Source organism: Cryptomeria japonica, chromosome 6, assembly GCF_030272615.1.
Source record: "Cryptomeria japonica chromosome 6, Sugi_1.0, whole genome shotgun sequence".
NCBI classification, from domain to species: Eukaryota; Viridiplantae; Streptophyta; class Pinopsida; order Cupressales; family Cupressaceae; genus Cryptomeria; species Cryptomeria japonica.
Window position 1 is genome coordinate 11,608,417 of NC_081410.1, and position 26,278 is coordinate 11,634,694.

At 34.6% G+C, this 26,278-nt stretch overlaps 1 protein-coding gene and 1 non-coding gene across 3 annotated transcripts in view; one reads left to right on the forward strand and one right to left on the reverse strand.

Moving 5' to 3' along the window:
- LOC131069686 (kinetochore-associated protein KNL-2 homolog) overlaps positions 1-11,657 on the forward strand; it is a 43,940-nt gene extending 32,283 nt beyond the window's left edge. The window contains exons 7-8 of one of the 2 annotated variants that reach the window (XM_058005206.2): positions 10,981-11,035; positions 11,133-11,657. In XM_058005206.2, coding sequence (XP_057861189.2) covers positions 10,981-11,035; positions 11,133-11,254 — 177 coding nt within the window. In that variant the 3' untranslated portion in view covers positions 11,255-11,657. Of the gene's footprint in view, positions 1-10,980; positions 11,041-11,132 lie in introns of those variants that run through there. The other variant, XR_009112203.2, reaches the window with a different exon arrangement.
- Positions 5,117-26,278, reverse strand: part of LOC131069694 (uncharacterized) — an 85,174-nt gene continuing 64,012 nt past the window's right edge. Inside the window, exon 3 of the transcript XR_009358135.1 lies at positions 5,117-5,399. This is a non-coding gene — a transcript (uncharacterized LOC131069694). The remainder of the gene's footprint in view (positions 5,400-26,278) is intronic.

A 26,278-nucleotide genomic window follows, 5' to 3' on the forward strand; every position in this document is an offset into this window, starting at 1 on the left:
AAATTTTGTTGCAGGTTTTTAATAATTTTTTGATAAATTTCTAGGTGTTGTTTGCTGCTTAGGGTTTTCAAAATTTCTCCTAAAAACGTATTTGGTTTCTTTCAGGGCAGCTATTGTTTCTCTATTTTCTGTACCTTTGGATTTCAGGAAGGATGGCCTCATTACCCAACACAGCTAATGCTTCACTAGCTAAAAATTGAACACCTAGAAACAATGCATGCTTACAATCTTCCATGTGCAATGAAATGTGATTCCTAAAGGAGTAGAATTGGCAATAAAACAACTCAAAATCACAAAACACAACACTCAAGATTAGGCTGAAAGGGGATCAAAATATATTGAAAAATATTGCAAACCAAGTATGATGGTCTCCTTGTTGTGCAGATTTGCCCAATAAGATCAATTTGGATGTGTGCTCACTCAAAAATTAGGCAACATAAATAGTGCTCTTAGGATTCTGATGCATGAGATGAGAAAAATGTTGGTTGTATGAATGAGGGGTGAATGGAATGGATGGCTAGGATTGCTTGATAAAGATCAAGGGTGCAGGATACGAGGGTTCTCACAAGGCATGAGAGGTTGCCAAGTGGCAAGATGGGAAAGCTTGAGAGGGAGGTGGTGGCTGGGGAAGTACCCTTGGGATATGGACAAGGTCTTGCCATAAAGGCATTTCTTGCGTATGAGAGGACAAAGATTAAAGGAATTTCAAATTCCTTGATGTGACCTTTTGGGAGAGGACCCATGTTTGGGAGAAGACCCATGTGGGTTACCTTTCCAAAAGGAGCAAGTCTTTAAGGCTGATTGGGCAAGTGGGGAGGCCATTTAAGGCAAAGAGTTGATCCCATGTTTAGAAGGGTAATTAGGTGGGATTAGGATTAGGATTAGAGAGCAAGTGGGAAATATAGGAGGATGTGACATCTGTAGAGAGAAATAGGGGAGGAATTAAAAATTAGTTTTAATCCCATTTGGAGGAAAAAGGAAAAGGTGAATGAAAATTAAATAAATTGCAGAATTTACTTAATTTGATGAAGGGGTTAAGGGTATAGTGGACTAGTTAAATTAATTACCTTAGAGAATAGGCTAGAAAATAGAAGAATATGGTAATTATTTAAATAATAATAAATTATTAAATTAATAATGATAGCGAGAATAGACAAGCTACGTCGAAATCAACAAAATACAATGATCGATTTTAGGTGTGTACATCTTCAAATATAGATGGCTTGATAAGATCGTCCTTGGTATTAACACTCGGCCAACGCTCATGGGTAAAGACTAGGAGAAGTTTGATGAGCGTAATCGAGAAGTCATCATGTTGACCGAGTTATCAATAATAGATGAAATGCTTTTGTAGGTTCCAACAAGTAAAACCTTTGTGGAAATTTGGAAGGCCTTGCAAGATCTGTAGGAGACGTCAAATAAAGGTAGGGCCTTCTTCCTTAAAAATATGCTTTTCTCAATCATGATGGATGAGAAGATGTCTTTGTAAGAACATTTGATGAAAATTAAAGACATTCATGATCAATTGGATCATGGATGAGAAAAACATATTTTTAAGGAAGGCCTTCTTCCTTAAAAATATGCTTTTCTCAATCATGATGGATGAGAAGATGTCTTTGTAAGAACATTTGATGAAAATTAAATACATTCATGATCAATTGGAAGCCATGGTTGCAAGATGGAAGAAGAAGATAAGGTTGTCATTACGTTTAAAAGCTTATTATGGGCCTCTGGACATTTCATTGAGACACTCAACATCACATCTACAATTGTTGACCTAAAGTTCGACAATTTGTGCAAGAAGCTCTTACAACAAGATAGATGGAAGAAGCAGTTTGGTAGCAGCATTGATACATTGAGTATGGAACAAGCCTTTGTAGCCAAGGATAAGGGCAAGGGCAAGTGGTCTCAATAGAAAGTACAAGTGAACACTGAAGAACTTCAAAGAATTTGAAAATATCACATCACTATTGTGGTCAACTCGGTCATATAAGAAGCACTGCAGGAAGAGGTTGACTGAAAAGAAATCCAACCTAGGAGGGCCTCCACAAAAGGCTCATGTTGCAGAGCATTCTGAGCAGATCTTGGTACATAGATTTTGGAGCATCTAGACATTTCACTCACAGTAAAGATTGGTTGAAATGTGCTACCCCTTTTGGTTTGCTTGCAGGACTTGTTTATTTCAACTTTGCATTGGTTTCATATTACATTCATTAGGATGACATTTTTAACATGAATCACAAAGATTAACCAAATGCAAGATATCTATTAATGGAATGACTGAGTTAACATAAGCTGAATTTGAACAACAGATAAGAAGTAAACTTCAATCTGACCTTAAATTGCTTGAATCCAACTGATTACATCATTGCACACTGGAGTTACATAACAACAGCTTCTCCATGCAAATACTAATTGAGCAGCACTAAAGTCTGATTTTAGAGACATATTACATCATATGTTTCAGTCAGAAAATATCATTATGGCTTACAGAATTGCTCAGCAATGTATAGAAAACTTGGATTACCATTTCCAAACTGTACAGTGAACAAGTTCGGCTTCACTTGTCAATCTAATCCCATATCTGTGCCAAAAACAAACTCCAGGAGCAGCAGCTGTGCTTGTGATCTTCTTCTCAAAGGATAAAATCACCATGAAGTGCTCAGAATTAATTCTGATGCTACCATACCTCAGGAACAGCTATCCGTGAAGGCAAGGAAATAACACAGATCTCTGCTGTAGCTTTTTGGAGTCTGCAAAAACAGGGACTACTGAAGACTTGAAGAATATCACTTAAACCTCACCAAACCTGCAACCAAAACCTCACGTTCTTTTACAAACTCCAAACTTCATGCTATATTTCTGTTCATTCATTTTGTCTTCATGAGCCTTGTCTCATTCGATGAGGACTTTGATTTTAACACTTTAAATCTTAACACCTCCACACAACAGTAAAAGAATGACCCCCATCAGGTACCAAATATCAAAGTCTTACACGACTTCTGTCTTAAGTGCAGCATGTAAGAAACCCATGAATCCTCTCATTGCACTCATTTTGTCTTCTTTCTGTCATCTAGATGCCATGATTCATGCCTTGGTTGAAGCACTCACTCTGTCTCAGTCCCAAGTGGCAGCTTGTCCCTTTCTCCATGTAAAACTGCAAAATCAGAACTGGCATCCAACAAAGTCCTTAAGAAAATTTTCCTTGATTTTTTTCTAACACCAAATCAATGGCCATTTTGAAGTCAGAATTAACGCCTCTTTAAATACTCATGACCACAAATTTTGCAATTAATGGAACGATGGCACTTAGAGACGCCTCCCATAATCCTCTTTTCTCCACGCTTTGACTGGAGGAATAATACAAATAAGACCACCCACATCAGACAGATAAGGTGCATAATAATTTTTTTACCCTGCAAATGCCCCTTCAAGGATAGATTTGTAATAACTTCCATTGCAGCTAGGTAAGAGCAATTGATTTATATTTAATTTATACACAAAAGGACCTGCAAGCATAAGAAACCGATTATAATATAGAAATATAGTTGAAGCTATGAATTCATTACTTGTTAAAGTGCTGCTGTTCCTTATGAGGTGCTAAATACAAATCAGCTTTGTCTTCACATGCCCTTACCAAAACTGTAATGACTTTGCTCAAAGTCCTTCCAAGGATAATTAAGAATATTGATTCACGTTCCCTATTCTTCAACACTGCTTTTTGAAAGCTTCCCCCCTCCAATGTGTAAACAACAATATATATTAATTTCTTTTCTTTGGAGAACTCAGCTCAAGGTTTTCACCGTACTCAAACTTAATCTTTAAATCAAATGCAAACCTGGAAATCACCTCAAGAACAAATCCACCATAAACGAGGGTTTTCGTTCTCGCTTTAACTTTTAGCACTTTGTTGATCCTTGTGTGGAACCTCTCCAAGAAGCATGAGGGTTTCCGTCCTCAGCGCTAGAATCCTTTGGGGTTTCCATCCCACCGGCTTAGTTTGGCTTCAAGCCCAAACCAGTAATCTCCGCAGAGAAAAGAACCTTTTTAATCTTCTATCTTCTCTTTGTGTTTCCAAAAGAGACAACTCCCTTTTATAGCCTTTCCTGGAAACTTCTGATTGGATAAAACTGTAACCAAATTAATTCTTGTTTTGACTCAAATTGGGCTTGTATGATGTCCTTAGTTGTACCTATATGTGTCAATCCGGGGTCGTAGACTAATGAAAGGTATTGTGGCTGTTTGCCTAAGGGATGAAGATAATGAGCTAGGTGGGGGTGAAATGCATGTAAAAACTTAATTCGATCTCACCTTTCTAAGCTAAAATTCAAAGCACACCTCTCTAAAAAGTAAAAACACACCTCTTTAAATTCAGAACACACTTCCTAAAGCAATTGAACACACCTTTCTAAATTCAAAGCAAATGAAATCAATACTTCTTTAAATTTGAAACAAATGAAATTAATGTCATACTTACTAATACTTCTTTAAATATTTGTCAGCAAATATTAATCTAGATAAAAGAAACCATAGTCGCTAAGGTTGGATTGAGACAATGCAAGCAACAGAAAGTTCAGTCTGCAACAGGAGGTTAGAGTGCGTCAGGAAGTTCAGTGTAATGGAAGGTAACAGAAAAGCAGAATGCGACAGGAGGATGGAATGATGATGAAATATGGCAGAGTATAACAGGCTGCGAGTGAAGCGTAACAACGGCGAATTTGAAACTGAATGTAACAGAGTAGAATAGAATGGAGTCTGGTATGATGAGTACAATAATGGATACGCACACCCTGTTCCTCAAGTCACAAGGATAACCTGCAAAGAATACTTCATAAATCTTTTATCACCAAATGGATTATGCAAGCGGAATTATTATCGCACACAGAATTTGAATTAAACTGTGAGCACACTACAGAACATACAATTAACGAAGACAGAATCACACCGAATAATTATCACACAGCTATAAATAAAAAACAACCTCACCAAGGTTCCAAGAGGGGGCCCTTCCTCTGGTTCTCGTGGTGAGTAAACAAAGAATGATCTACTCCAGCTCAATTAATACACCGCATTCATCAAAGCATTCATAAACAAGAGATAGAATTGATCTGCAAAGTCTATATATTATCTATTGTTTACTGTCTCGGAATCACACACATATATATACATATTAGTTCAGTGAATGCTATCAAAATAAGGTAGAGGTTTGTTATGGCCGCTGGCCAACAAACATATTAAATATAGTTTCTGGTTTGGCCGCAAGCCACAAACCATATGATTCTGAAACAACTGTCTTAAAATAGAATAGAGAAACAAAAACAAGTAACAATCCAGCAACATTCAAGCCACGTGTGGTTGAGGTCTTGTCCACATGGTTGATATTTCCTCACCTGCAGTTCCTGTAGCAAAACCAGTCGAAATTCATTATTTCCTCAAATGATTTTGGTATTTAGGAATTATTCTTTCATCTTTAGAAACATGTCAAATATCTTTCACTTTCCTAATAATTAAATGGCAAAAGAGGGACCTAGGAACAAGGAAATCGAGGTAAGACAGAAGAAAAGATAATAGAAAATGCAGCGCACTTTACACCCAACAACTTCCAAAATTAAAGTCTTAAAATCACTTTTTAATATAATTCATTCTTGTTTCTCCAAAAACTAAAAAGTGACTTTATTTAAATATTTAATATCTCAACCTTAGACGCTTTCAAATAATTAGTTAAAGCTGTCTTTTAATATACTTGTCTGACAACTTAAAATTAATTAATTATTTTCACTAGGAAAGGGGACATTACATTGGCTCACGAAGTATACATCTTGCTAGATTCAGTGATCTTCAGTGGTAGTGAGGATTACACTATTATTGACGGGAAATGTAGAAATACCTTCTGGAGGGAAAAATCCCATTTTTCTCGATGCTATATTTACTGACAAGGAATCCAATTACACCATCACTGTTGGTATTGAAGATCATGGTTTGTATCAACTTGTTTATATTAGAGAAGTTCAAGAGTGTGCTTTTGCAGTCAAGTGTGCTTTAGATATCAATACATTATGGCATTCACCTCAACCTTACCTACCTTAGTTGACTCAAAGAATTTGGTTTGATTGCTTACTTGACATACAACAACAAATACAAGGTATTTGTGGAGTTTGCAAAGCAAGGAAGCAACACAAAACTTTTTCATACCGACAAAAGCTCTATATGGTTTGAAGCTGGCACCTAGGGCATGGTGCATTAAGATTGATAGGTATTTGGTTCAACAAGGATTCCAAAGAAGTCTTTTGGATCCAAATTTGTATGTCAAAAGAATAGGCAATGAGATCATTCTATTGGTCATTTATGCAGATGATATCATTATTGCAGGTAGTGAGGTGTACTTGATTCAACAAATCAAATGTAATTTGAATATGACTTTTGACATGGTAGACATAGGCCTCCTACATTAGTACTTAGGTGTAGAAGTTTTACAAACAGGAAGCGGTATTTCAATTCTCAATCTAAATATGCCAGGAGTTTTCTTGACAAGTTCAAAATGATGGATTGGAAAATCTCATCTACACCTATAGAAAAAGGGTTGAAGCTCTTAGCCAAAACAAACTCAAAGGTATTAAATGAGTCAGCATTAGGCAATTAGTGGGCCTCCTACATTAGTGTACTTAGGTGTAGAAGTTTTACAAACAGGAAGTGGTATTTCATTTCTTAATCTAAATATGTCAGGAGTTCTCTTGACAAGTTCAAAATGATGGATTGGAAAATCTCATCTACACCTATAGAAAAAGGGTTGAAGCTCTTAGCCAAAACAGACTCAAAGGTATTAAATGAGTCGGCATTAGGCAATTAGTGGGCAACCTTATCTTATCTTATAGCCACTAAATTTGAGCTATTGATGAGTTACATCTCCAAATTCATGATTGTACTAGAGTCGGAAAATTAGGTTGTAACAAAGTGAGCACTTAGATATGTGAAAGGGACACTTGAATTATTGCTCTCAAATCTGAAATATATCTTCACAAAAATGATCTTCAATTATTGCTCTCAAATCTGAAATCTGAAATATACCTCTACTCAGATCTTCAATATGATCTTCAATTATTGCTCTCAAATCTGAAATATATCTTCACAAAAATATGCATATCTGCTCCAAGTATCTCTAATTTTTACTCATAAATCTGCTCTCAATTATGTCTGATTTCTGCTCATAAATATGCTCCAAATTATGTCTAGTTCTGCTCTTGAGGATGGGATATATATGCAATGAATTGTTGTATAAATGATCCTCAAAGATCTTCTATTTATACCACCTGAAACAGCACTTTAACCTAGGGTTGCATCCCCTTCCTTAGGTCAGCCCAAACAGATTTAGTTATATATTTTTTATAGTTTGCAAACCCTTGCCCAAAGCTAGGCACAAAAGTCCATGAGGTCGTCCATCTTTGGGACCCAAACAAAGATCAATTAAAAATTAATTTTATTTCCCTAAAACAAGGACGGCTCTAAAGGGGGTCGTCCCAAATGAGATTACTTTTGCATATTTTTATTCAATCTTTTTGTGCTTGGAAGCTAGACATGGGTCAACCATGTAGGCTTAATCACTTTTTCCTAGCTACAAAATCTTGATTGGGGTGCCATAGATTTCGTACGCATTGAAATTATACAGGCCACTGATTGGCCCTTTAACATCAATGACCTGTAATCCAACAGAAGCTTTATGGGCATCTCCCTAGTATAATTATACCCTTATTTACCTGTAAGACCTCTTAGTCTTGGGCATGTGCGACAAAGTAAACCAAATTTGAATTGCATTACACAACACAAGAATGCTAGTAACTAACAATTCAAACATCAAACATCAAACATCATCTTATTCCATTTATGATCGCCATGATCCAACCAATAACCTTGCACAACCACACACATACCTTGTAACTCCAAGGTTCTGATATGTAGGCTTAGAATTAGTATTGGGGTTAGTCTTAGTGATTACAATTAGAGTTAGGGTTAGAATTAGTGCTAGGGTTAGGGTTATAATTATAATTAGGGTTAGGGATAAAGATTATAATTAGGGTTAGGGATTTTTAACATTCAAAAATCCACCATAATAGATCAAAGTTCAAACAGTCTAAGAACAGGGGTTCCTAAAGAAGACCTGAGAAATAAAGGGAATATATATCTTGCATGAAAAAAATCATAAGAAGACCATGGTGGCATTGCCATCATGCTCTTAGACTCGAGGAAAATCTGGAGATGGTTAATAAGCCTCAGTCATTGAAGTGATGATGCAATCCAACAGAAGCTTGATGAGGTACCCATATATGATGAAAACAATAAAGGAAGGAGGATCCAAGGACAACTTTCTTCCCTTAATTATAAATTAGTCTCTCACAAGTGGAAAAAAGGAGAAAACCTATAGGGAAAAAAACTACCATCCGAAAGAGCTCAAACATGACTAGGACTTAGAAACCTACCAAGAGCTGTCCCTAAAGTATTAGGAACATGAACATGAAGAACTTCACTAAAGCATAAAAAATGCAAACTAATTCTAGTGATTAATTGCTTTACTAATAAAACTAAAGAACCTTCACTGAAATTAGGATGAAGATCAAAATCAAAAAGGCACAAATTTGCATAAAATGACCAAATGACACTATTCAAACAATGCACAGATGATGAATTCACACTAATATATTGCAACTATATAACAATCTAGCAGTCAAAGATGCAAATGGCACATCAAAAGGTATCAGTGGTCTCAAGAACATTGATCAACTAAAGAAAATAGAAGTTGGTCTCCATAAGCGAGAATCCAGGAGTCTATATAGAATAAAAGGCTCACTAAGAAGTATTTGCAACTAAAATAGGATGTGCAAAACCAAAACATGCACACATGAAGGTAGATGAGGCTGTGATTTTAAATACAAAGTACACACACAAATTCCTTATGACACTGTATAAAGGGTGTGCAAAAACGAGACATACTTGCATGGAGGTATACAAGGTTGTGATTGCAAATAGAAGGTACACACTACAAAACCCCCTTGCCACTTTATAAAGTGGTGCGAGTGCAATAATGGCACTAAAATGCAAATGCAATGTTACACTTTATTTTAATGTGTTTACAAATTTAATGGAGCATTCAATAAATGCTTACAATTTTGCTACAAAATGTGAAGAAACAAAAGGAACCATTGCAGAGTATATGAAAAAATATGCACTTTAAAAAATGGACCCAAAAAGGAGTCCATACATACAAGATATGGCCCTTCAAAGTTCTGAAAATGAGAATTGCATAGCAACGTCACTAAGAAAATTGAAATTTTAATTAAACCAAGTTTCTAAACTAAAAACCAATGTTACAATCAATTCAAATAGAGTTTACTACAGAACTCATTCATTGAAAACTGTCCCAAAATCGGATTATGACATGATCAGCACGTGGATTCAAGCAAGCTTTGCAATTTTTCCATTAAAATCATTTTAAATCGACAACAAACCTTGGCAATTCTTTCTCTGATGTGGCATTTTTATGGCAATTCTAAGTTAGATGAAGCATTTTAATAATGAATCCAGCAACATGAATTTTTTTCATGCATCTCATCTTCTTGAAATCCTAAATGATGGTCGATTTGGATGGGGCATTATGAATTCAAACTGTAACAAAATCCTCGTACATGTCATGTGGTTAGTGGTGGATATGTGCGCCTGATGATGATTAATAAGGAACTGCCAAAATATATCTTGAATAGTGAGAGATTGGGGAGAGGATTCATCATACTGTTGTGACCCACGCTAGGTATGAAATTATCATGTTTGGCATCTTCTCTGATAGCATCAAATTCTAGAGAATACTTGCTATTGTGCAATAGGTATTGTGTTTAATAGACTTTTGGTGGATGGACATGCATACCAACAGAAGACCAAAGGAATGTTGTTCCATCTCATTGTAAGATAATGTTTGGAGATGTCAAAGTTATTTAAAGTACAAATTTATAAAGGTCACGACTTACAGTTAATTGCAGAATCACGCTAACTCTAAGGTTATGATAATCTTCTAATTTATCTGTTTATTATGACATATAAGTTTGACTAATTGATATGTAATTAGTATATTGTATTTTAAATCTGTAATATTTATGGTAGTTTTTTTTTTTTGACATATGCATGATATGTGGACCGTGGTATTATGAACTTAATTCCTATTTTTAGGCTGTAAATATGTATATATTTATTATTTTTTTCTTTTTCTTTTGTATGGGCATACCTAGCTCCCCAAATGTTTATACCGTACCACCATATCCTACTAATGTACCATACCCAATTCCGATTTGGCAACTTAGGATACTATATTCATTCAAAGCCAAGAGTCTTTATACAAAAGATGGCTTAGTGCATGTAACGAGCTTATTACATATAGCAAGCTTGATTCTAGAAACCCTCACTAATTCCTTTTTATCTCAACTATTTCTTAACTAATGCCTGTTCCATGATTGTGTTGAACTAATCACAACCACGTAAACAGCATTATAAATGCAGAAATTTTTAATCTACCACTTATTTAAAGTTATGCTCCACTTACATTTCAATTTATTTGTCACCAATTATATTAAATATACTATGGTGGAATACAAGTTTCTTAACATGAGTGTTTTTGGCAAATTTTATTTTTACTAGGGAATATTGATCACTACGAAAATCCAAATTTTGGTGATATGTAGAGAAATCTATCAAGGAAGTAAATGCAAAATTTACTCCCTCTCCCTCCCCCAATATCCTAATCCCCAACACCCTTTTTAATTGAAATTAGCTGAAGTTCTTGAAACCTTCCTTAGACTCATCTACTTTTAGTTTTGATGTCTTATTGCTGCGTTTTGTTTATACCTTTTATGGATATGATTGATAAGGAAATTGAAAATTTTATTTTATGAAGAAATAACAATTGATGAAATGGTACTTGATTCCATGTTTACACTTTTGCAGGATGGTGGCATTATAGCTATTCTTGATGCATCATCTCAAAGGGATAAACACTATGGTAATATTGAGTTGCATTTTCAAAATGTGTGTTCTTTCTTTTGTTATTGTATTAGGTGTGTTTTCAAAAAGTATAATGGCAGTTAACTATTTTGCAGGCAATTCAATTTTTATGCCCCCTGAACAAAAAGATGCTATATTAATACGCAAAAAGCTGTGCAATGCAGCAAATGAAAGTAACTTGACCCTAAGAAGTTCAAAAAAGGCAGGCAAGGATTGAATATTATAAGGTAGTCCTTGTTAAAGCTGCAGAATACAACTTGCTGGCTCTTCAAGACAATCAAGACCATGGTTCATTTTTTTTTATTTTTTCACAAATACCCATTTCTTTACCTGAATGTTTTTCTTATAGATCATTTTAATGGGTCAAGCTTCCAAAGCATGTCAGAAAGCTACAATTCAAGCTATACGCCAAGTTCAAAAAAAGCCTTTAACAAAATTGTACTATATCACTCACAAAATTTAGCATTCAAATGGGACCCTCAATTCATGTTTGCTATTAAGCTGCGAGCCATTGAGGTATAAACGTTGTTGGGTTCATATTGTTCTTATAAAGTATCTTAATTGAACAGTGTATCGGAGACAAATTAATTTTCTGTATACATGAAAGAAAATTTAACCAAATGACAATGATAATAAACATAAAAGGAAACACTTAAAAACTAACAATGATAATTGTCCTTTCTATTGTGTTCTAAGTTTACACTGATATTTTCATGCATAGTTTTATAAATCCAATATATTTTTCCGGAGCTGTGCTTTCCACTCTTTCTTAGAAACAATCCCAGAGCTTTAATAATTTGGAATCTATTGGTTTGTGACCTGAATTTGGAACCCTAGACTTCCTCTCCTTATGAAGCATACAAAAACAAAGTATACAAACAAACTGTCACAGTGATGTAAATTTTAATCTTTATGGGTTAATTAGGTTAATCCATTCAGTTCCAAGTTTAGGTAGTTTTTCATTTAAATGACAGTTGAACTGTTCTTCTCTGCTCATAGATAAGAACGTGACTGTTTCTTTGAATACACAATAGTGATGCAATTTCATTCTGCTCTGTTTTTAAATCCTGGCTTAACAGTTGTACCAGAGCAGGTTGGAGAAAGAGATGATATTGTTTGTTTGGATATTTGCTTACGTCCTTTACAGCGTTGAAAATCTTCTGAACATCCATACCTTGTGAATATCGGAACATGGAATCTGCAGCTACTTGTACTTGGGTGTAGCAAATTTTGATTCAGGACTGCTGCAATATAGCCCAAGGTATTAGAAATAAATATACATTATTTGCAATAAAATACTAAGGCAACTGCAAGCAAATTAAAAGGCGTTGGAAATCAAAGGGTGGCTGGAAGTTGAGGGATAACTGATAAGGTAAGGTGTAGATTCATTGCAAAGAGTATGGAATGCATGTTGGTTATCCCTAATGGTATTTGGCAAAGGGATAGGTGTTATAACCAAGAAATTCTATATTTTGTAATCAAACTTGTTGAAGGCTGCCATAAGGAAGACCTAGCGTCAAATGCTGCAACATGTTTTAACGTGCCTCAAATATGGAATTTACACGGCTGGATATGTGGATTTTGCATGTTTTGATAATATTCCTATATTTTTAATTTGCTCTTTTCAAAGTGCTCTAAAATTGAGAGAAGTCTATCTCAGCATTGAATAGAAGAATTGGTATAGTTACTTTGTATAGAGGCTTCCAAAGGTTCTAAGGTTAGTAAGTTATATCTAACATTGCTTTTATGTAAACAGAGAAATAAAGTTGTATGGAGTTCTAACATTGCTCTTATATAATCCGAGAAATACAGATGTGGAGTTCTAAGGTATTTATTTAAAAAAAAATGTGTTGAAGTTTTAAGATTCGACAAAATTATTATATGTTTCTGAGCATTTTCAGTGGTACCCAACTCCAACATGCATGTGTTATTTTTTGCATTCAAATTTCTACTTGCAGTCATGTCTACACTGTTATTATAATCTATCATCCTTGCAATCACAAGTACGCATAAAAATGAGGCATAGTCGATATCTTAATGTTTGGAGACGGTACAAACATCTATTTCATGCAATTTTGAAACCATTACATATTATTGAGAAAATAAATTAATAGCTTGCTAAGTGGGATGGACCTTCTAGCACTTCCACATAGCAAGCATGTAAAAAATACAGAAATATTACATTCCAAATCAAGCAAAAACATGTTGATAATATTATAGCTATTGTCGGACTCCTTCAGGGCCAACGTAGATAACTTAAATTGTCTAATTGGCCTATCGGCCTTACACAATTTCATATACCAATTTAATAATAGAGACAATTACGATTTGCTTATATTAATAATGTAATGTGCCGACTTTGTATTTTGCAAATTAAACAATATATTAACCCACCACCCTTGAGATGCGTTGATCACAATATAACCGATTCTTAATGAAGAGACATGTTTTAATAAAGAAGCCAACTCTTGGATGGACGTGTTGGTTGGGTGCATACATATAATTCGACTTCCTCCCTCCAATTGCATCAAATCATTCATACAATAGGCAGATCGAATATATATCATCACACAACAGTTTGATTATCAGCAGTTCGTGTTATTCTCCAACAGATTGATTCCATTCTTTAGCAATGTGCTCTCATCTTATAGAAGTCAGATCGAACAAGAACAGATCATCTTACAGCAGTTCACATTCCTACAACAATTTAGATTGCATACAACAGTCTAGTGTGAATCTACACCATTATATAGCTTCAAAGTGTGAAGCAATTCTTTGTAAAGTTACTTGGCATATCTGAGATAATAAAAACATACTTCACTGTTGGGTTTTTTTACCTTCAAGAGGAAGGTTTTCTTAGGTTACATTATGTGCAATTGTGTTTGATTTCCTATCTATCTAATCTGATATCAAAATTTAACATGGTATCAGAGCCACGGTGAAGTAGATCGTGATCAGATTTCCCTATAACAGCGAAGTTCTCAATTTTCTCTCTCCTTCAAGAAGAATCAACAAAGCCTCGAAAATGGTAAACGGTCTTAAAGTCGAGGACAGACTTGAAGGTGCTTCAAACTTCACTTCATGGAAGTTTAGAGTGCTTATTTCACTTGAAGAAAATGATCTTCTTCAGTTTATGGAGGAAAAGGACTTGTTCGAGCTAGAAGATCAAGAGGAGAAACTTCAATTCAAGAAGAACGCTATAAAAGCAAAAAAGATATTGATTATGTGAGAGATCATTTAGTGCTTCTCATTTCTGAAATGTCAAATGCGAGAGACATGTTCAAGAACTTGGAAGGCCTATATGAGATTAACAACACAAGTAGGGCTCTTGCATTGAGACAACAACTTCATCAAGTCAAGATGGCAAAAAGAGAATCTGTCATGTCATTCTTCATGAAGATTTCAAAACTGAGGGATCAACTAAGCACCATTGGAGATCTAGTGATTGATAAAGATTTTGTCATGTTGGCATTGAATGGTCTTCCTCATTCATTTGGGATTCTCTAGCTATGTTGCATTGATGTGTAATCTTATTGAGACTGAACCTTCCAATGTTGAGGAAGCCTCAAAACAACAAGTATGGAAAGATACTATGGATGAAGAGTATCAATCCATTATCAAGAATGGTGTTTGAGATATTGTTCCTAGACCTAAGGGGAAGTGAGTTGTATCTTCCAAGTGGCTATACAAGATTAAGCATGTAGCTGATGGAAGCATTGAGAAATACAAGGCTAGATTTGTGGCTTGTGGTTTCTCTCAGAAAGAAGGAATAGACTATGAAGAAACATTTGCTCCAGTTGTTCACTATACTTCCATTAGGACTAGCCTTGCCATTGCAACAACTAAGGGATAGAAGCTACACCAGATGGATGTGAAGACAACTTTTCTCATGATTGAGGAAGAGATCTACATTGAACAACTTGAGGGTTTTGTGATTTATGGGAAAGAGTCTCATGTATGCAAATTGAAGAAAGCTTTATATGGTCTTAAGCAGGCTCTTCGTGCATGGTATGAAAGAATTGACAAATATTTGGTGGGTTTGGGTTTCTACAAGAATGATGTTGATCCGAATCTTTACTTCAAGGTATTCAATGGTGAAATTCTAATCTTGGTGCTATATGTTGACAACTTATTTGTTATCGAGGAAGAGCATCTCATCCTTAGATGCAAGGAGTTGACTTCAAAATTTGAGATGAAGGACCTAGGACTCATGCATTTATTTCTAGGTTTGGAAGTATGTCAGAGGTCTAATGAGATTATCTTGAGTCAAGGAAAATACACCGTTGACATCTTGAAGAGATTTGGAATGTTAGATTGCAAGTCTATGTCTACATCGATGAAAACTAACTTGAAGGAATTGAGGGAATCTGCAACTAGTTCTGATCTTGTGGATCCTACTATGTACAGTTAGTTGATAGGATCCTTGATGTATCTAGTTAACATTAGACCAGATATTTGTCATGCAGTGAGTGCACTTAGTCAGTTCATGTGTGAACCCAGGCAGATACATCTAGTTGTAGCCAAGCATATCTTGAGATACTTGCATGGCACAGTTGGATATGACTTGAATTATTCTTCCGGTGTGGACATGAATCTAGAAGGCTATTCTGATTCTAATTGGGTATGGAGTGTTACTAATCAAAAGAGCACCTTTGGTTGTTGCTTCAGTTTGGGATCTGCTATAATTTCTTGGTGTAGCAGGACGCAGTCTTAAGTGGCATGGAGCACTGCAGAGGCATAATACATTGCAACATGTGTGGCAACTCGCGAAGCAATGTGACTTCAGAAGCTCCTTGCACGATTGTTTGGACAATCATTGGAGCTTACTATTATACATTGTGATAACCAAAGCTGTGTGAAGCTATTGGTTAATCCAATGTTCCATGACAAAACAAAACATGTTGAGATCCAGTACCAGTACATCAGAGATATGGTACATAGGAATGTTGTTCAGTTGAGATACATTTGTATTGAGGAGCAGACAACTGACATTCTCACCAAGCCTCTTGCCAAAGTGAAATTTGTGCATTATCGAGACAAGCTCGGAGTTGTGGAGAATGAAGCCCTTATTGAGAGGAAGTCTCAGCATCAGTGATTTCTTGAGATGTACTTTAATGCATTCTTCTATGTGAGAGAAGTTTGATGTGCAAGCCCTTGTTAATGCATTCTTCTCTGTGAGAGAGAAGTTTGAGTTGAAAGCCCTTGTTCCACCCTCTGGGAGTAGCCATGGTGGATGTCATGCAAGAGACTCCATGACTTAGCACTTATGTTTATTCACCCTCTGGGAGTAGCCATGGTGAACGTCATGATGAAATGATGACATCACGTTAAGTGATTCTGTGATGAGCACTTGTGTTCATTTACATTTCCATTCATGGGAGTAGTCATGATGGACCCATCCTCTAGGACTAGCCATTGTGGATATTACTACAAAGATCGAGAAGGATTCCTCCCTAGTTAAGAGGGAGTGTTGATAATATTATAGCTATGTTCAGACTCCTTTAGGGCCGACATAGATAACTTAAATTGTCTAATTGGCCTATCGGCCTTAAATAATGTCGTATACCAATTAATAATAAAGACAATTACGATTTGCTTATATTAATAATGTAATGTGTCGACTTTGTATTTTGCAAATTAAACAATATATTAACCTGCCACCCTTGAGACGTTTTGATCACAATATAACCGGTTCTTAATGAAGAGACATGTTGTTTTAATAAAGAAGCCGACTCTTGGATGGACGTGTTGGTTGGATGCATACATATAATCCGACTTGCTCCCTCCAATTGCATCGAATCATTCATACAATAAGCAGATCGAATATACATCATCACACAACAGTTCGATTATCAACAGTTCGTTTTCTTCTCTAGCAAATTGATTCCATTCTTTAGCAGTGTGCTCTCATCTTATAGAAGTCAGATCGAACAAGAATAGATCATCATACAACAGTTCATGTTCCCACAACAGCCTAGGGTGAATCCACACCATTATATAGCTTTAAAGTGTGAAGCAATTCTTTGTAAAGTTACTTGACATATTTGAGTTAATAAAAACATACCTCATTGCTGATTTTTTGACTTTCAAGAGGAAAGTTTTCCCAAGATACATTTTGTGCAATTGTGATTTACTATCTATCTAATCTTATCTTAAAATTTAACAAAACATATTATGTATCTTATTTCACTTAAACAAAATGTTGTGTTTGACCCCATGACCTAAAAATGGCAACAACCAAAGTTGCAAAAGAAGAAACTCAGTGAGTCAAAATTTGTTACAGAATTTGGGAATGTCATAAAACAAATAGAGGAGAATGTGTCATGGATTGTAAGTCTTTTCTTCAATATTACGTGCCAACAAAAAGCACTATGTATTACATCCAATATGTCCAAATTTGTTCTCATTGTGGATGTCGAGCTCATACCTTTAGTAATTGTTTGACCTACATCTTTGTATATCTTGTGATCAACCTACACATTCTTTAATCATTATTGTGCACGAGATCCACCTACACAGACCATCAGACGTGTATTCTGGTTGGATGGACCATTTTAAATGGAGATCCAAGGTTCATTTGTTGACCAAATCTTATAGGAGATATAGTCTATTAGTGATGATAAAAATATCTCTACTCGTAATAGTTATGTTCTTCGCCTTGATTTTTCTAATGATGATGAATTTAGTCTTGTAGATCTTGTGGAGCTTACATTGATTGGTGTTGATATTGAAATTTTTGAGACACCCTTTGATATGTTTGATAATCTACCTGTTGAGAGGATTGTAGAGTTGGATTCGGGTAAAGAATGATTTTGTATCCACAGTTGTGTTGATAGCATTGATTTTGTTTTGACAACTGCTTGTTTTGATCGAGATATTCATGATGATCTTTTTGATGCAAGCTATCAAATGTTTGCTATGAAGTGTGAATTTTTTGAGTATGTTGAATGTGCGGCTAATGATGATATTGGTCCTTACTATTAAGAGGAGCTGGTTGGCATTCTCATGTCTCATCTACCAAGGTAAATCTTGTGTATATGCTAGAATTGAGTGGAGACTTCACATAGATGATAGAGATATGCATTTTAGATGCTTTGTGCAAATTTGTTGTTTGTATTTTTTTTAATTTATTTTAGAGTTTTCATTTTTTTAGCCACATTTTTTTTTTGGAGACTACTCTTTCTACTTAGTAGTTGTTGCAAAGACTTCCTTGACAACTTATAATTTGTGATTTGACATTAATGTTTTGAATTCATCTAATTACAATACTCAATATTGATGATGTTTTGTAACATGCCATTTCATATATTATTGGTGGACAAGTGAAGTGTATATGTTCCTCCTTATTGTATTGATACCTAATGACTAATTGCATTTACTATGACAAAAATGTTATAGTTGGTTGGATGTTAGCTTGGTGATATATTTTAGCTATTATTTGACAACTTTGTTGACACCTTGTGATTTGTGATTTGACACTAATGTTTTGAATGCACCTAATGATAACACTTGATATTGTGATGTATTTGATGATGTCTTGTAACATATTGATTCAAATATTATTTGTGGACAATTGGTGTGTGTATCTTCCTCATTATATTGATTCCACCTAATGATTGTTTGTGTCTACTATGAGCAAAATGCTATAGTTGGTTGGATGTTAGCTTGGTGATTAATATATTTTAGCTATCACTTTTAGCGACGATGTAGAGTTGTCTTAGATTGATAGATGGAGACTATTTATTGGCCATATTATTGATTGGCCCAATTATGATTTTTTTATGTGAAATGCAATTTTTTCTTGAAGATTGATAGATGAGGACTACTAAGCATGACTGCTTACTCATATTGAACCTAATAATTGGTCATTTTTAAGATTGTTACTTGTAGCATTATAGATAGAGAGATTGTATCAGTGATTGTAGAGCACAAATTAATCATTTTGAGAGGTGGATCATGATTGAACCAATGTCATCATATTTGAGGATACGTTATATCTACATTAGACCTTAATGAAACTTTTTCTTAGAAAATATAAGTACGAATACTTCATATTAGATCTTGCAAAAAATGGACAAAAGAAGTCCAAAAATTTGAGACTATACAAAAATTAGCAAGCCAAAAACAAGAATAGTTCAACTTGGCTTTTCACAAAAAAATGGACAAAACAAGTGCAACAACATTAAAATGGGTAAATCAAGTCCAAATTTGAGTTTTTATCAAAGTAGCAAGTTGAATTCAAATAAAAATTTGAGATCAATATAACAATAAACTTAGAAACAACTTCTTTTAAAGAAGCTTTAGATTAAACATCATATATGATTACTCACATGACTAGAATTGATTGATTAGACAATTGGGTTGATTGATCTGTTAGAAGAGGTGATTATGCTATCAATTGAATTAATCGGTTGTGAAGTGGATTGATAGACTTAGTTAGAAAAAAGTGATTGGGAGTTGAAATGGAAGTCAGTGATAGTTAATTGAGAGAACAATTACCCATTTTAAAGCCATTTTCAACATGTGTTCTCATTAAAGTGTTTCACAAAAAGAAGTTTTAACCATTCAAATGATTGCTTGGTTGAATCATAACCGCTTCATATTAAGGGGGATTGTGTTGGTTATAAGAGCACCAATTTTATGTTCAATTGACCTTGAGATGTCCAATTTGTGAAAACAAATTTAACCAGTAGTTAAAAGAGTTGTTATATTTTAGAGGTACAACTCCATCGTAGGATAAATTTAGGTTTTAAGGTTTGATTTTGACCAAAAAGCAGGAAAGGCTAAAAAGAATGAAGCAAAAAGCTACTACTAATTTTGTGTGGAAGGAAATAAGCTCCAAGATTTTTTCATTTTAAAATCACGAATAAATAGTATTTAACTAAAATTAGTTTTTCAAGTGGAGTTAAGCTCATAGACCAATGAATCGCCTTTCAAACAAAACAAACTCATGATAACTATTACACATTGTAGAAAAAATAACCCAAAAATCACTTGACAACACAAACTCAAAACAAATTATTTATTTCAAATGTCCAAACTACATAGCTCACATATAGTATTTTGTATAAAAAAAATTATCTTTTTTATAAACCACTTTGTATTGAAATTTAAACTATGCCAATTTTTTTTTTTTAAAATCTCATCAATCATGTTAGGTCTTACATGTTTTCATAATCTCGTCTTATTTCTTGAATGAATCTTGAATCACATTGATAGCCTTTTGTGGGTCAAATTATTGCAATTTGATACTTAAAGATTGATCATTAGAGTGCATTGGTTGTTATGAATGGATATGTATGTTGTATTAACTATGTTACCCTAAATAGGCACCAATTAGTCAGGTTTCTTCCATAGCCTCATAATTGATACCAAAATGATAAATCTTAAATCAACAAGTTTATGTTTTTGTATTTGCTTGAAACCATTGTATTTGAAGCAGATTGATTATAAGGAGCTTGTATGTTTTAAGATCTAATTCACAAATCGTTAGAATACACATACATAAAACAATTTGTTAGATACTAAGTTAGATATTTGTTGCATACTTGCACTCATTTCATAAAGGTAAACCCACGTTAAGTTTTGTAGAGCCCAAAATGCATAAGAAAATATAATTGGAAGTGTTTCTTATTTTATGGTCTTAATTCTAGTAGTTTTGAGTAAAAATTAGGTAAATATTTAGGAGTTATTGGAATACAAGACAGGAAACCAACATATTGGTGAATTTGTTGGAGAATTCAGTGGTCTATCATGGGTTATTAGTGTTAGAATTGTTTGCATCCAACATTTTGCCAACAATGTTGTGAGATATATTTTAACTTTCCCTTCTTAGGTTGGAGACTCTATCAAAGGTGAACTGGTCAAATTGCATAAACAACATTAGACATGGAACAATAGAAGATCTATATTACAAAATGATCCACAAAACAATGTGCAGAATATTTGGAGAAAGACAAAGCAACATGAAAGGCTTATAATTAAGGTAATCATTCTACTCTTGATAGTAGTTCATCCAAGCAAATTAAAAACATTAGTGATAGGAACGAATCCTTTGATGGTAAATGTAATACAGGAAAAGTGACTCTATAAAGGGAAATCTATGTTTCCTTGAGATCCAATTTCACAACATATCTTCAAATATAACTAGTTAAACTATTAAAGATATCTAATTACAGATAAGTGAAATAAAGTTTATGAATCTAGAAATGGAGAACCCAAACAATAGATTCTTGGTCCAAATTTGAGTGTCTCAACCAAGGATGCCAATGCAACATGTAGAAGTTGTGTAGCGTGTTGTAATCTCATACAAATTAAAATAAAAAATATTAAAAAATGACAAAAATCCAACTTTATACTCAACCAATCCATAGAACCCAAAAATCTAGGGAAAACTTTAAGAAACCCTCTCCTTGAAAAGAGTATACAATCTTGGTGAATTTTTCATTATTCGTAGAAATAACATTAATTTGTATTAGTTAATTTTTAATTTTTTTTTTAAAACAAGATATTAATGTTGCTAGCAAATTTGTTAAAATTAGGCAAAATTAGTAGAAAATGTTGGTGAATATTTATCTTCCTTAAAAAATATAAAATATTAATGTTGGTGATTTTTTCTTGTATTCAAATAAATATAATGAATTTTTTAGCGAATTAGTCAAAAGAATTATTTTTATTAGCAAATTATGCTTTGATTTTTAACATATAAAATAATTGTATTAGTGAATTATATAAATACAAAAAACAATAAATTTAATGAGTTAGCAAATGTGTTAGTGTCTGAAAATTTACATTTGCGTTGGCAAAAATATCAACTCCTAAATGATAATCATTAATTTACTTGGCAATTTGTTTTTGGTCAAGCGCTTTAATTTTTCCTCAATCTTTGTAATATGTGTCATTATGTTGTGATGAATGAAAATCATAGACAAATATAAACAAGGAAAAGATTATAAGTATAAAAAGAAGAAATAAAAGCCTGCACAAGTAGCAGAGTTGTCTTGGGCCTTGTGTTTGCTCCCCATTGGTCTTAGGTTTGACTTCGAACCTAATGCACGTGGCTTACAGGCGACTGTGTACATCCCTAGAGGACTAGTCTTGCCTCAAATCGCCCCTTCTTGGCCCCAACTTGGCTAGTAAGTCCAAGGTAAGGCAGGTTGGGCGTTGGGTTGTGTAAAGCGGAAAATTGCGAGCGAACCCTAGTGATTGCTTTAAGGTAGTGATACACATAAGAAATGAGAAGGGAAAGGAGCACGTTATCACAAAGATTTAGCCCCCAAGTGTGAGATAAACCCAAGGATAATAGACACAAAATACAAAGCACGAGGTGACTTCGCTTTCCTCGGGGTCAGTATGCTGTATGATAATTCATGTATATCATATGTATGTATGCATAATTGTTCTTCATTCTCCAATCAAGGAAGGTCACCTAGAAGAAGGGAACACATGTGTCTTTTGAGTCAACATGAGAGAGACCAAAAGAGATCTCAATGCTTTGCATCATCCTCAAGTAGACAACACTAAGGACAACAAATAGAAGAATGAGAATAACACATAGAATAAGTAACAAAAGAGAGGAGGAGAGAGTCTGCTATGCTAATGAAACTAGTCTAGCACGTCATCTACCCCCCGATCTTGCTGATCAATGTTTCGGGAAGGCAGGAAACATGCTAGAGGAGGAACATTCAACACAACAGATGGAGCTATCACAAGATCCAAACAAGGGCTATGTTCATGTTCCAAGCCATGTTGTTCTTGTCTAGGAGCTAGGATAAGTGCTTTAGAAAATTCGTTAGATAAATGGTTATCATATTCACTATCAGAAGCAAGAGAAGTAACATTTTCTTCATGAATAACATTTTCATCTATATCATCATCAAGATTTATAAAAATAGGATCTTTTACTTGCATAGGATCAAGACCATCATGCATCTTATGTTTAGAAGATTTTGGAGAAGATGGAATAATGCTTGTTGAAGGTGTTTTTGGGGATTGCAAAGTTTGAGAAGCAACTGCTTGAGCTCTAAGACGACGCTTTCGTCGACGTTCACGTGCAGAATGATTTCGTCTAGTCTTAGTAGGAAGTTGAGAAGATTGAGGAGGAGGAATGCTCTCATCCTTATCACCTGGGTGTTTAGGTTGTGGTCTCTTAGGCTGGATAATAGGAGAAGAGGAAGGTCTCTTCTCTTTATAAAAGGAAGGAGGAGGAACTGCTCCATATAAAGGAGGAATATTTGGTTTAGGAAGGAGACCAAGTCCATCATGACGAGGAGGTATAGGTCTACTTTTAGAAAGTTTATTAGACATAGACATAGTCACATCCATAGGAATGGGTTGGGAATCTTCTTGAGGAAAGACATTAGTTTTATCTTTCAAAGGAAGAACTTCCTTCTCAAGAACGATAGGAATATCAAGTTTGGGTGTTCTAGGTTCACTTAAAGATAGGATCATATCTATTTTCCACTTTTGATAAGATTTGAAAAGATGATCACTTCGTGGAGGAAGAGACTGGAATTGTTTAGACCAAAAATAATCAATAGGAACGCTAGAAGTTCTTTCAGTTGGTTTAAAGAGACTATGATTGACAGTAACAACTTCACCATTATGAGGAAATTTCAAACATTTATGAATAGGAGAAGCAATAGCTTTCATGGAAGATAGCCAAGGATAGCCTAGCTTCACACGAAATTGTTCGGATGAAGGAATAATAGCAAAGTTCACATCAAGGGATTTGTTATGGACTTCAACAGGTAATGTAATAGAACCAATTGCAGGAGAAGAAAATGCATCAAATAATTTCACAATCACATCTGTTTTGTCATAGATCACTTGATTCAATTGCAAAGTAAAAAGAAATTCTTCAGTAATAACATTAACCATGCACGAAGGATCAATAAGCACTCCACGGCAAGGTGTATTCTTGACTTTTGCAACTATGTATAAAGGACCATCAGGTGCCCTAATAGTTTCACTAGAATCAAATGTGATGGAAGGTTCTTTAGGGTTTTCTTGCTGCTCTACAAAGTTAATCACATTCGGAGTCATAGACACAAGACCATCAGATGAGAAAGAGGAATCATTAGTCTCAATCACATTAGAGGTATGAGGAGGTAATGGATCAGTAAAAATCTTAAGATTTTGGTTAGGAGGAGCTACAGATGTGTTGCCTTTATCATTCACTCCAGAAACAGAGATAGTATTATTATCAATCAAATCTTGAATTTTACCCTTTAAAGCAAAACATTTTTCAGTATCATGCCCAGGTTGACGATGAAATTGACAAAAAGATTTGTTATCAAAATAGGGTGAATTAATCTTTGTAGGATCTATTTGCTTTATAGGAGGGAGAGTAAGCACATTTTGTTCCAATAACTTATTCATAATACTATGCAATGATTCATTCAAAGGAGTAAACTTTTTTTCTTTCTTGAAAAACTTAGAAATAGGAGGCACACCTGATGCTGCATTCACATTGTTGTTGATGATGTTTTCATTGAACTTAATGGACTCTCTGTTCGGTTTAAACTTCCCAAGTGGTTGTTGACTACTATCACCCTTATCACTCGGAGCCATAGGATTTGCTTGTTCCATTTGACTCACAGTCAGTTGATAATTGTGAAGAGTTGCACACAACTATTGGAAAGAAGTAAACTCAGAAAACAAAAGTTTTTCTCTGATATCTTTTTGTAAATTAGAAATAAAGATTCTTTGAATATCATTGTCAGGCACTGGAAAAGAAATTTGAGCATACAAATGCTTATATCTACCAATGAAATCGGTCACTTTTTCTTTAACACCTTGTTTACAATGCATTAAATCAATCAAAGTAACTTTAGGACTTATATTGTTTTGAAATTGTTGAATAAAAGCATTTGCAAGTTGTTCGAAAGAAGTAATAGAATAAGAAGGCAACGAGCAATACCATTGTAGGGCTTTATCTCTTAATGTTCTAGTAAACAGTTTTGCAAGCAACCTTTGGTCATAAGCAAAATCGGTACATATTGTTTAAAAAGTCTTAACATGTGTTAGAGGATCACCTTTACCATTATAAAGCTCCAAATGCGGGATTTCAACATGTTTAGGGGGAATAGCTCGAACAATGTCAAGAGAAAGTGGGCTCGCAACATCAAATGTGGGCACACTAAACTTAGATTGATTCATAGAGGCAATTTGTTGCTGTAAAGAAGAGACAATTTGTGCAAGATTGTTAATGGTCGCTTCAGTCGAAGAGTTCATATTAGACGTGTTAGATTGTGATGGAGGTATTATGTTATTGAAAGAAGACATTGATTGAGAGTAAGGTGGCGGGACACTATGATAGTTAGTCATAGGAGATGATTGGAAAAGAGGAACACTACAAGGAGGAATGGAATGGTTGAATGAATTGCCCCCTTGCGTCATGTTCATTTGTGGGGATGTAATAGGGACACTCATTGAAGGAATGAATGAACAGGTTGGATTAAATGAAGGAAGAGGGTTAATTGAAGAGGAAGGATTGCCCCCATGACTGGTGATCATAGGTGGAATATCTTGTATAGAAGTAGTCATTATGTTTGATGTAAAGGTAGGTATGCTAGCAATAGAAGTTGTTAAAGGAATAGAATGATTGAATTGAGTGGGAGGTTGTGTATAACCTAAAGTTTCAACACAACTCTTCATAGGCATCACATTCGAATCCACAATGTGTGCAATACCACGCAAAATATCAATTCCATTCTTATCAATTTGAACCATACGTTTTAGACCCTCAATTAATGAAAGAGCTTGACTATCGGGATACTCTTGAGACATCCATTGCTGAAAATCATCAAATTGGTTATCCAATTTCGAAAGTTGTTCTACAGAAACCTCATGGAGAGCTTCTTCATCATTAGGAGGATTAGAGGAATTACCCATATCCTCGTTAAAAAGGCCATTCAAATTAGGTTCCATCTCCTCAATAATTAAACCTTGGAAAGACTTAATTCTAAGGCTTCGTCTAACAGGAATAGTGTAAGTAGGACTTATTGTTGTAAAACTCATGCACTAGAGAGGGAGAGAAGATTTTGAATTTAGAGGTAGCAAATTTCAATAAAATCAGCCAATCTCCTGGATTTAAGCTGTTAAATGCAATCACGACAATCTCCCGAAATTTCAGAAAAAATGTCAGGGACCGTGGTGCTCGGGGTGCACACGGTCCTCGCAACTTTTTTCAAAATTTTCAGGGATGAAAGTTATGATGATTTTAAAGCTAATCTGAAAA